The sequence below is a fragment of the Eucalyptus grandis genome, chromosome 3, assembly GCF_016545825.1.
Source record: "Eucalyptus grandis isolate ANBG69807.140 chromosome 3, ASM1654582v1, whole genome shotgun sequence".
Taxonomy (NCBI): Eukaryota; Viridiplantae; Streptophyta; class Magnoliopsida; order Myrtales; family Myrtaceae; genus Eucalyptus; species Eucalyptus grandis.
In genome coordinates, this window is record NC_052614.1 from 51863540 (window position 1) to 51875283 (window position 11744).

The 11744-nt window shown below is 47.3% G+C and overlaps 2 protein-coding genes across 3 annotated transcripts; one reads left to right on the plus strand and one right to left on the minus strand.

The window, feature by feature from the left end:
• Window positions 1–1552: 1552 nt before the first annotated feature.
• On the plus strand, window positions 1553–4879 carry LOC104437664 (putative clathrin assembly protein At2g25430). Of its 2 annotated transcripts, XM_039308468.1 has the most exons (3): window positions 1553–2138; window positions 2247–2354; window positions 2478–4879. In XM_039308468.1, exon 3 carries the CDS (start codon window positions 2497–2499, stop codon window positions 4462–4464), a length of 1968 nt encoding a protein of 655 aa, XP_039164402.1. In that variant the 5' UTR covers window positions 1553–2138; window positions 2247–2354; window positions 2478–2496; the 3' UTR covers window positions 4465–4879. The 2 variants fall into 2 exon arrangements, with proteins under 2 accessions (XP_039164402.1, XP_010048957.2); XM_010050655.3 differs by lacking the exon at window positions 2247–2354 and having other exon boundaries at window positions 1554–2138.
• A 1742-nt stretch (window positions 4880–6621) lies between these two features.
• Window positions 6622–8536, minus strand: LOC104437665 (glycosyltransferase BC10). Its single transcript, XM_018871146.2, is given in 2 exon segments — window positions 6622–7316; window positions 7319–8536. Coding segments are annotated over 2 exon segments (1251 nt in total). The 5' UTR covers window positions 8067–8536; the 3' UTR covers window positions 6622–6813.
• Window positions 8537–11744: the final 3208 nt, after the last annotated feature.

The following is an 11744-nucleotide window of genomic DNA, read 5'->3' on the forward strand; positions in this document are numbered from 1 at the left end:
AGTATGTGTCTTAAACCGATTAATCAGTACTTCTTGGTTCAAAACACTGTGCAACATAGACAGAAACTCAAAAGCCGACAATGGTGAAGCCAAGTTCGATTAACAAACAAGCGACTTAGGTCCAACTGAGTGGTTGGGGGTGCCCCCACGTAGATAAACCCCAATCACCCAAATCTGATGTCACCTTTTACCTAACAAATATATATATATATTATATTTATGTTATATTTATATAGTCAACTATCGCATGAGGTGTCTTCAAAAAGTTGAGAGGTACATTCGCATTCATGGTCATCTACCATTAGGAGAGTCCAAGTCAAAGCTAACGTCCTCCAAGTCATGTTCAATCTCTTGGGACATGATGTACCATCGGTCTCGAGTTATAAGTCGTAGACCTCGTATATATAAAGAATATGTTAATCTCATAATTAGATTAAACTTCTAATTTTATAGATAAAAAGTAGGAAGGAAAGATCACGTGTTACTTGTGACATTTCTTGTTTGAAATCCAACTCATAAAATCCTACAAGAAAAAAGTCAAATGTTCATGTTCATTATTTATGATATGATGACTTTTTTGTTTCTCGTGAAAATGGATAGTTACTGATCGTTGCCGCAATTCTCGAACAACTTCAACCCGTATGAGGGTCGGTTAGGGGGACCGTTTTGGAAGTTTCAGGATGTCTTTTGAGAAGTATAGAGGAAGTAGGACTCCCTTCATTTTGGCGGAAAAGTATTCAATTTTCTACGAGTGAAAACGTTTTGAAAAATGCGAAAAGAAGTTTGAATCCTATCAATAAAATAACAAGTGCAATGAACATTTCAAATAGGAAGAAGGTACAGCAAACGACTTTTGAATCTCGCGCAAAAAGTTAAAAAAAAGAAGCTTTTACCAAGGTGTCTCGATTTAGAACACCATCTTACGACTACACTCGAGTTCGAAATGAATATGAACTCGGATTGAATTCCGACGCGGTTTGAATTTGGCGATGGGGACCGGCCTGTCCAACTAGCCGGTTCGGTTTCCTGGAACTGGCTAGTTAGTTTTACCTTTACCAAACAAATACCTACCGTGCGAGAAAATCACAAGTACACAGGCCAGGAAGTTGGGTTCTTTCTGGAATTGGAAAGTCGAATCTTTTTCGGTTCCGGCAGGCTCGCAAAATTAATTAATAAAAACAAAATTAATCAATTAAATTAAATTAATAAAAGTAAAAATAATAAAAATAATAAAAAAAAAAAAGAGAACCTTCTGCTCTCACTCCCACTCCCAGCTAATTGCCATCTAGTCATCTACATCTAACATAATACCGACGCTGGCCCGCCCGGAAGGGAGCAGGGATTCCCTGTGGGCGCGCCCACCAGAACCCAAAGCGGAGCCCCGGATCGCCGTCCGGTCCCGAGTCCGCGCATCGAGATCCGACGGACGGAAGCCGCCCGGTCGCCATCGGGCCTCGCTTCCGCCGTGAACCGCACGCCGTTGCACGTTCGATTATAATAAACCCGCCCGCACCAAACCCCAACCTCCCCCACCTCTTTCTTCCTTTCTCGCCCACAAAAAGGGGCGGCCTCTTGCCCCCGGGAGGAGGAAATCGAATCGCAGCTCCTCCGTCCAGATCGCCGCCGCCGCCGCCGCCGCCGCCGTCCGGCCGCCAGCTCCGACCTCGTTCTTCCTCTCTCTCTCTCGCGCGCGCGCTCTCCTCTCCTCCGTTCTCCGGCTCGGGAAGACGAAGGGAAAGCGGGAGACGGCGGGTTTCTCGGCCGCGCACCGACTCCGCTCCCTCCCCGGCCCACCGCGCGCCGGCTCGCCGTCCTGTCCCCCGGCGGCCTCCGTTGGAGAGGTGTCGCCTTCTGCAACCGAGTCAACGGTGTCGCCAGAGCTTCGGCTCCGCCGGAGCTCGTTCTCGCCGGATCTGATTGCGCTTCTGGAGAGTCCGCTTCATTCCCTTTCCGTTCTGAGACGGAGACGACGAAGACCGGTGACCGGGGCGGTTATAACCTTGAGATCCGTCTGCCGTGCGGAGTCCGCCTCGCGCTTCCTCGGCGACCTGCATTTCGTTGGATAAAGTCTGCGGATCGCCGCCGCTTCGAGTTCGCCGGAGCTTATTTCCTTCGGATCTGATACGCTTTCTCTGAAGGTAATTTCTCGGAGGTCAGCACTTCCTTTAGCGCGCAGTCAATCGCGGTGAAGCACGGTGACCTCTCGTTGCGAAATGATCAAATCTTCTTTTCGCGGTTTTGCTCAGGGAAGCCAACGGTCGAGCTGAATACTTCGTTTATCGCGTGATTAGTGACATGACTGTAACGATTGAGGCTTGCTGGTGTGGTCGGTTTAGTGAGATTAAACCGTGGAGGTTGCTTCTTCATTCGTTGCTTGGCTAAATCACTGGAAAGCGTCCTTCTCGAGTGATTCTCTTCGGCAAGCTTATGAATTTAGTCTTATATTTTTTTTTTTTTTTGCTTTGCGGTTTTGGTAGGTGAGGGCGAGGTGAGAAGATGTCTCAAAGCACGATCCGCAAAGCCCTCGGGGCGGTCAAGGACCAGACGAGCATCGGCCTCGCGAAGGTCGCGAGCAACTTGGCGCCGGAGCTCGAAGTCGCGGTTGTGAAAGCCACGAGCCACGACGATGATCCTGCCGACGAGAAGTACCTTCGCCGGATCTTGAACTTGACGTCGTACTCGCGTGGATATGTGACCGCGTGTGTTTCTGCGCTTACGAAGCGACTTAGCAAGACGCGCGATTATATTGTGGCTCTCAAGTCCCTGACGCTCATCCATCGTTTGTTGAATGATGGAGACCCGATTTTCCATGACGAGATAATGTATGCGACCAGGCGTGGTACTAGGTTGTTGAATCTGTCTGATTTTAGAGATGAGGCTCACTCTAGTTCATGGGACCACTCTGCTTTTGTGAGGACTTATGGTATGTATCTGGATCAGAGGCTTGAGCTGATTCTGTTTGATAGAAAGTGTGGCGGCGGCAGTGGTCCTAGTAGAAGTGTTCATGGTGGTGGTAATGTTCACAGTGAGGATAGGTATGGAGGCAGAGATGATTTCAGGTCGCCGCCACCTCGTGGGTCTGATTATGATTACGGTGATTATAGAGGAGATAATGGGAATTATGGGGGAAGGACGAGAAGGTCAAGGTCATATGGGGATATGAGTGATGCTGTGGTGGTGAGAGATGGGAAAGAAGAGAGAAGGGTAGTGACGCCACTGAGGGAAATGAAGCCAGAAAGGATTTTCGGAAGAATGGGTCACTTGCAGAGGCTATTGGATAGATTCTTGGCATGTAGGCCAACTGGTCTGGCGAAGAATAGTAGGTTGATCTTGGTCGCCTTGTACCCTGTTGTGAAGGAGAGTTTTCAGCTATATGCAGATATCTGTGAGGTTTTGGCTGTTTTGCTTGATAAGTTTTTTGATATGGAGTACCAAGATTGTGTCAAGGCTTTCGATGCTTATGCTAGTGCGGCCAAGCAAATTGATGAGTTGATTGCGTTCTACAATTGGTGTAAGGAGACAGGGATGGCAAGATCGTCTGAGTATCCTGAAGTGCAAAGGATTACCAGTAAGTTGTTGGAGACATTGGAGGAGTTTGTGAGGGATAGAGCAAAGAGACCCAAGAGCCCCGAGAGGAGAGAGGAATTGCCTCCTGTGGCTCAGGAGGAGGAGCCTGTGCCTGACATGAATGAGATAAAGGCGTTACCTCCACCAGAGAATTATACTCCTGCACCGCCACCAGAGCCAGAACCGGAGCCACCGAAGCCGCAAGTGACAGGGGATTTGGTGGATCTGAGGGACGAGGGAGTCACTGCTGATGATCAAGGTAATAAATTTGCATTGGCTCTGTTTGCGGGGCCACCAGCTAATGGCAATGGTTCATGGGAAGCATTCCCATCTAATGGTGGGCCAGAAGTGACTTCTGCTTGGCAAAACCCAGCTGCTGAAACGGGCAAGGAAGATTGGGAATTGGCATTGGTCGAGACAGCCAGTAACTTGTCAAAACAGAAAGCGGCTTTAGGTGGTGGACTTGATCCTTTGCTACTGAATGGCATGTATGACCAGGGAATGGTAAGGCAACATGTCAGCACTGCTCAGTTGAGTGGAGGTAGTGCGAGCAGTGTTGCTTTACCTGGTCTTGGCAAGAGCACAACCCCAGTACTGGCTCTCCCTGCACCTGATGGAACTGTCCAAACAGTTAACCAGGACCCTTTTGCTGCATCATTGAGCGTCCCTCCTCCTTCGTATGTACAGATGGCAGATATGGAGCAGAAACAGCATTTGCTTGTGCAAGAGCAGCAAGTGTGGCAGCAGTATGCAGTGCATGGAATGCGAGGCCAAGCCACCTTGGCCAAGATCAGTGGGGCAAGTTATTTTGCGCAACCTACTATGCCTATGCCTTATGGCTTGCCACCGGTCAATGGAATGGGGCCGCCGACCGGGTATTATCATTCTCCTTATTGATGTGACTTGCTTATACCTATACAGCTCTGTTTTTGCTTTGTTTTGGAGTTATGAATTTAGTCGTATGTTATGTTATGATCCTTTTTATACTTCTGGTGCATGGGTTGTGGAAGAGGGAGGAGTGAACCAAGAGAGTATTCATTTTGAGGAAGATTTTCGGATGCCGACATCCAGTGGGATCCTGCACCTGTTTGTGCTTCTTGTAATATTAGAATTTCCATGAATTCGGCCTCTTGTGCCGTCATTGCTAGCAGAAGTGGAACTAATTTGTCATCGTGTAGTGACTTCATGCATTGTTGTTTCATTTGTAAAAGTAGACTGACTATCAAAACCAGTTTTAACGTTCCCTGTCCCAAGTATGCATGGAAATGTTTCCAGAGGATTCAGTTCTTCAATCTAGATTTTTGTTTTTGCCGCTCTGGTTTCTGTTTCTCGTGTCACTTGGAATCATCCGGAGCTTGTTTGCTTTGTTGATGAGTGTCAAGATTTCTGATGATCATGAAAAAGGCTCATGGTATAAGCTTGGGACAGATGTACAACTCTCCCTAAAGGTTAAACCTTGGGTCCAATTTTGACTGCTTTGGCTGGACAACTCCAGCTCCGAGCCCTTAAATTGACTTGACGAAGACAGAACGATTAAACAACTGAAATGGATAAGAATAATAGGGCGCATTAGTAGTTATGGAGAACGACAGATACTCCATAGCCTCCCACAAAATGCCAAGAAAGGAGAAAATTAATTGATTTGAATTGACTTTTGAGTTTTGGACGTTAGCCCTTGGTCCTCCTGACTTTGAATGATTTTTCGTCAAAAATCAAGAACCTACTTACTGAATATCTTTTGGATGTGATTGATTTGAATTGAAATCGTATTTGTAAAGTCCATTATAAAGTATGTTTGAGCTAAATAGTGTTTGGACTTTTTAAAAAAAAAAAGAGTTTTGGACTTTAGCCCTTGGTCCTCCTGACTTTGAATGATTTTTCGTCATTGGGGCTAAATCAAGAACCTACTTACTGCAATATCCCTTTTGGACTTTACCCCCTTGTCCTGGTTGTCCGCACTAAGGAGCATATCCCGCGACTCCCGTGACCTCCGCACCTTGACGCGTGGTTTCCGGACTTATCTCGACTAGTCTAACCAGGCGGGGTCGACCTGGATTGTCTTTGCAAATTGGTAAAGATCGTATAGAGTTTCAAATTTAGGTCACTCAAATCGCGACATTATCTCCACGATGGCTGAGTGGTATCCATGTATCCGGTGTTTATCGGGCAAATCGAATCGATTTGCCCCCAAAAGCTGATGGATTCCCAAATCTTTCACGACTGTTCAGCACGACATGACCTTAGAAAAGGAGAAGATCCTCGCGTTGGGTAAAATTGCATTGGAACCGGACACGAATTGCCGTCTTCATGGATGATGCTAGATTCCTCTCCTCAGTGGAGACGCCACGTATCGGAATATTGTATTTATGGGCTCGTGTCGTTTCCTTGGCAACTTTACTGGTCGCTTCCTGCTGTGCTCTGGAGAGCCCTAAGAAAAGGAAAAGGTCCTCGCAAAGGTCCTCAAAGCACCTTTGAATATATAGGAGGAGAGAAAAGCGAAGGGGAGGGGGAGGGAGGGATGGGATGGTGACACGAAAGTAAAGCAGAGCCACTCAGTCCAAAGCGACTTTTGATGTCTAGGTGTCCGATCGCTGTGTCGTGTGGTGTCGATCCCATGCTACGCTCTCGACTGCCTTTAAGGTTAAACATGAGGGGGATTAGCGGCCTAAAACAAGCATCAATTGTATGAAAGTAAGCAGTGAATCTTATGGATCCTTGCTAGACTATTGTAAGGTGGCATTGAAATCGACACTTCAAATCAAGCTGAGTCGGATTAAACTAACGTGCACGCATCCGAGGTCGTAGATAGGATTAAGAATATGCGGTGTGTGTGTAGTGGAACCTCATCCTCTCCGAACGGGATTTGGGCCCAGTGTGAAGATGGGCTGCCGTCGGCCCAAATTTGAAAGGAAAGATCTTTTTCTTTTTTCCTTTGATCACGAGGAATTTCTCTTCAAGTAGATAAAATAATGTAGGCATATGAAAATGCACACCGAATTATTTTGGATACCAAATGAAACACTTAGCCGCAGAACCCATGAAGGATTAAAAACAAAAAAAAACACTCCACCAAATCTTTGATTAAGCAGAAGACAAGATGTACATTTCATGACTCATCATCATAATTATCCTTTGGACTTAAGACGGAAACGACGCGAAGAAGGCTTAGGCTTTGTTCCATCTCTATATACAATTATCTCGCCTCCCCCCTGAAGAACGGGAAATCTCACCAAACAAAATGCCATCCTAGTCTTTGAAGAGCACGTCCTCCGCGATGCCCATCAGCGCTCCCGCCGCGCCGGGATCGAACTTCCTCGCGAAGAGGAACGGGTCGTGCCTCCGGTGCGCCAGCAGGTCCGTCCCGTTGGCCCCGCCGTCGCCGTACCGGGGCCGCTCGTTCCTCAGCCGGCGGATCAGCTCGGCGCCCACCTCGCCCGCCCGGTACGTCCGGGGGTGCCCGTCGCTCCGGCCCCTCCAGTCCACGTGGGTCAGGGTGCATGGCACGTACCCGCGCGGGTCCCGCATGCTGAGGAGCGTCGGGAAGTAGTGCTCCTCCGGGTAGCACGGGGCGCGCGGCACGCAGGGGAGCCGGAACTTGGACCAGAGGCGCGTGTCCGCCGCCGCCGCGCGGGCGTGCCGCCGCGTCAGCGCCCAGAACTGGGACCCGATCCGGAAGTCCTCGAGGGTCACCTCCGGGAGCATCGCGTCGGGCCCGCGCGCCGCCCACCGGTCGTACCGCCCCGGCTCGTTCTGAGGATCTCGATGAAGCTCTTCCCCGATCGGGCCAGGGTCCGGTGGGTGAAGTTGAAGGAGCGGAGGGGGACGCAGGACGGGGAGAGGAGGGCGAACATGGCGTTGCCCCGGTCGTGGAGGAGCGCGCGGGAGAGCAGCCGGCGCGCCGCCGCGATGAGCGTCGGGGTGTGGCGGCGGGACGGCTTGGACGGGATGACGCGACCGGCGAACACGCCGGAGAAGCGCGGGCCGGGCTTCCGGGTCGGGTCGGCGTGGACGTAGATGTTGTAGAGGTCTTCCGGGGCGGTGCGGAAGTAGGCCTCCCACAGCGGGGCGAAGGGGAGGCCCGTTGTGGTCAGGAACATGAAGGCCAGCTTCTTGGGCCGCGTGGGATTCGAGCTGACCCGGGACGCCACCCGGAAGAGCGCCTCGTCCTCCGCATCGTCGTAACTGAACGCCGGCGGCGTTGGCGGCGGCGGCGGCGGCGGCGGCGGGTTAGAGGCGGGGTTCTTGGCGTTTGCGATTATGGGCAGTTCATCCGTCGGGATTCTTGATTCTAAGATCCTGGCTTCGAGGTTGGCCTTGATGTCGAACCGGGCATTCGGCAAATGGGTTGCGGGTATGGACAAGGGGTCGCCGCCGCCGCCGCCGTCCGCAGCGGAGGAGGAGGTCGTGGCGGCGGGGCCGTTGTTGATGGTGAAGACAATGACCAGGGGCAAGCAGAGAAGCAGGGCACAGAAGAGAGGGAGCGGGTTCGGGGACAACATCCTCTCGTCCCTCTCGCTCAGCTCAGCTCAGCTCTCCCCAGGGAAAGACAAGGAGAAGAGGTCAAAAAGACAAAAGGGCAAAAGGGAAAGCGAGTGACTGCGACCGAAAGAGAAAGAGACAGAGAGACAGAGACAGAGAGGAGCGGGATCTGGAACTGGAGCGAGAAGATGGTGGTGGGGTTAAGGGCTGTACTTATGCTAAATCCACGGCTCGGATCGGGGCGCTCACGTTAAGCAGAGTCACTCGACGAACCCCACTCCCCGAAAAGCAACAGATAAAAGCAAGCGAAAACCGACTCCTGCTCCGTTCTCGGCAAATGGCGCTTTCCATGTCGGGAAGGTCATTTGCAGATTTCCAGTTCACAGTATCTTTCCCTTTAAAGACCCACATCATTATAACTGATGAGCTTTTTCCTTCGAGCACCATCCAACCTTCCCAAAATCGCCCCAGCATATTTAAAGCTCTTGCCTTAATCGTTCGACGACGACGACGACCCCGCTTCCCTCCCTTCCTTCCTTCCTTCCTTCCTTCCTCGTGACGATACGTGGCGGGGGTCTCAGGCGATGCACGTTTCCCCCGTCCGCACGCCGACGAGGAACGAACGGCTGCTCGTCTCGTCTTTTTTTCCGGGGCCTTTTTCTGCCTCGGGATGCGGGGATGGAGCCTTGTCCGAGCCGTGCTTCCACGGCGGTGCACACGCGGCGGCCATGCCGAGTTCGAGCAAAAGGGTGGTGGTGCCGCCTGAAGATCGTGGGGCTGTCACGTTTAAGGTTCGGCCTTGTGGGGAGAACCCGAACCTCCGTTCTAGTGTTCTTTCGGGAGGGTCAGGAGCAAAGGACCGAACACGTGACTCGCGGCTATACAAAACCGATCACAGTTGAAAAAAAGAAGGGAAGCAGGGCAAAAGCGACAGTTCATGAGGTTTGAGTAATTATTATGAATGACTAGATTATGCCAAAATTGGATATTCGTGTGTATCTTATCTTTCGTGATTCGATTCATGTGAGTTATAGGGGGCGTTTAAGCATCGGTTGGTCCTTTTTGGGGTGCAATTTGTTCGGCACTCACCGAAAAGAATAATGATATCTGTCATTACCTAACGCCAGGCTTACTGAGGCCTCGGGATTATACATGGACCTTGGATTGATCCCAACCGCCCATCTCTTCGCACTTTGGTGATCGCTAAATTGGATCGGTCGGTTCAATTTGTTCAGTCGGTTCCAAATTACCTGCACAGTTTAATTGGGACCCACATGGAAATGGTTCAAGAATCGAGTACCATGAAAAAAGAAAAAAAACTGATCAAAGTGAAAAATGAAATTATTGAATTGAGTCGAATCGCAAAAATAAATTAAGCAACGTGACATCCTCATATACGTACTTAATGTGTACCAAGGCTCCGAAAAGTGGCGGCAGTAGAAGGGCCATCCTACATGTTTGGAAAAATAAAGAAATGAGCCGAAGTATAGCAAGTAAAATCTCTATAGTATGATTGCACTTTCACATCTGCAATAATATAACAATTACAAGCAATCGAAACAATATAATCAATGCATGAGCATAGGCCTCACCTTCTTTGCAAGAGCCTCACACAAATCCATGGTTTAATTCAATCAATGCACACGTATGACATATAATTTCTTGATGTTTTAGTAATATTTTGTACTTTATCAACATGCGTATATCATATACATTCGTAAGCATCCATCATCTTTTTCACTTTTCCTTCTGAACACTCTCGGAGCATCTCAGTTTTGAGGTATCTCACAACATCCGCCCACAAGGCATCTCTCTATACTCATACATAATTTTAAACACGGGGCATCTCGAAACACTCACTAAGGCATCTTGAAACACTTCCAAGGGTATCGCGACACGTGGAGCAATGTCAACACCCTCACATGGATGACGACACTTTTCTTTTTCATTATTCAATGTTATCATGCAACACTATTGCACATAAATAAGATTGACATCAACATTCAGTGCACCACACTATTTTACTTAACCATCATCGATTGAACATATTCAATATCAACATTCCATGCATACTCTTCTCAACTATAACGGACGTGTATTTATTGTATAATGATGCTTAATAACATATGAAAAACTAGGATATCTAGAGAATAGAAAGCATGTAAACTTTTTTTTTTTTTTTGAAAATCGGTAACCCATATATTTAGTAACTTCTAGATTTGTTGACTCGCTTGAATTGGTAACTCTCCATATTTGGTAACCCGTTGAAATCAATAACTTTCTCATTTCTTACCCTTTTTACACTCTTTTCACCAAAATACTATCAATCACCAAATAATTTACTCATACTTCTTATCATAACAATTAAAATTATCAGCCCACATACCACTATCAAAATTCACACAAATGAGGAATCCAATATGTTATTATCAAACACACACATGATTATAAAACTCATTTAAAGTAAACACCCATCAAACAACCTAGTTAAGTACTTATTAGAATAACTTACTTTAGTGCCTAGGGGTAATCAGTTCCTAGTCCGATTGGGTTCCAAAGTGGAATTGAGAATTGGATCGGGAGGACCAGTTCCTAATTTTGGGATCGGTGCAGTCCTCAGTTCCCAAATGGCCCTACCAAATGGTTTGGCTTGGTCTAATTCGACGACACTGGCCACTCCATGAAGATTTTAGTCTAAATTTAATTTATATATACGTGCTTAAGAAATTAAGTAGTCTATTTTAGGATTTATTGCTTTTTTGTTTTTTAAAAACAAATTGGTCCAGTCCAATTCTCCCCAGAATCAGGAACCCAATCGAAAATCACCGGTTTCATTTTTATGGAATTGGGAACCGGATCAAACTAGTTGATCCAAGTGGCTCCTAGTTTGGGTAGTCCGATATGCTCATCACTATTAGCGCCTAGAGTTTTCACTTACCTTGATAATAGCTTGCATAAAATCAAGGCTTTATCTTTTCTTCAAAATAAAACAAAACCAAAATCAATGATTTTTGCCTTAAAAATGACAAACCCATTGAGGCAATTAACAAGTTTACCTCATCCAAGCCTGAAAATGAATTGGAGACTTTAATCAAATACAAACGTGGGACCTTTTGCTTTTACACTTAGAATTAAAAGTGAAAGTTGAAAGAAAAGTGGAGAGTGATTGATGAAGTACTGGAGTGTGGCCTTGTCTTGGGAACTCTCTCTTTCTTTCTCTCTTCCTAATTTTATACATGGCCATAACAAGGAATGAAAGAGGAGATGGGTTAACCATAGTTAGTGAAGTTAATGTTTATAGGTTGAAATCATTGAATCAAAGAGTGGAGGGGGCAAGTGTTCCAATAGAAAATCTTCATATGGCCCCTAGGTGAATAGCTTAGGCAAGTGGCACATTCTCATAAGTTAATAGAATAGATATTTGAATTCAAATGAAAGATGGCTTCTTTTTTGCCAAGTAAGGAAGTAAGTCACCCCTTGTATTAATGAACCGGAAGTTAGTATTGATGAAATAGGCGTGACATCAACATATGTTAAGTTCAATGTTTCACTTTTCCGATGGAGGAAAGCTAGTATTAAGTTCAAAGTCTCACTGGCCAAAGGAAGAGAGAGCCAAAAAAACAACTTTCCAAAGTAGCTTTTTCAATTAAATTACTAAGGAATAAAAGAAATCAATACATAAGTAAGAAAATTAGTAT

What these genes read in the sequence shown, in the direction of transcription:
- LOC104437664 (XM_039308468.1), top strand. Translation starts at nt 2,497, where the DNA reads ATGTCTCAAAGCACGATCCGCAAAGCCCTCGGGGCGGTCAAGGACCAG.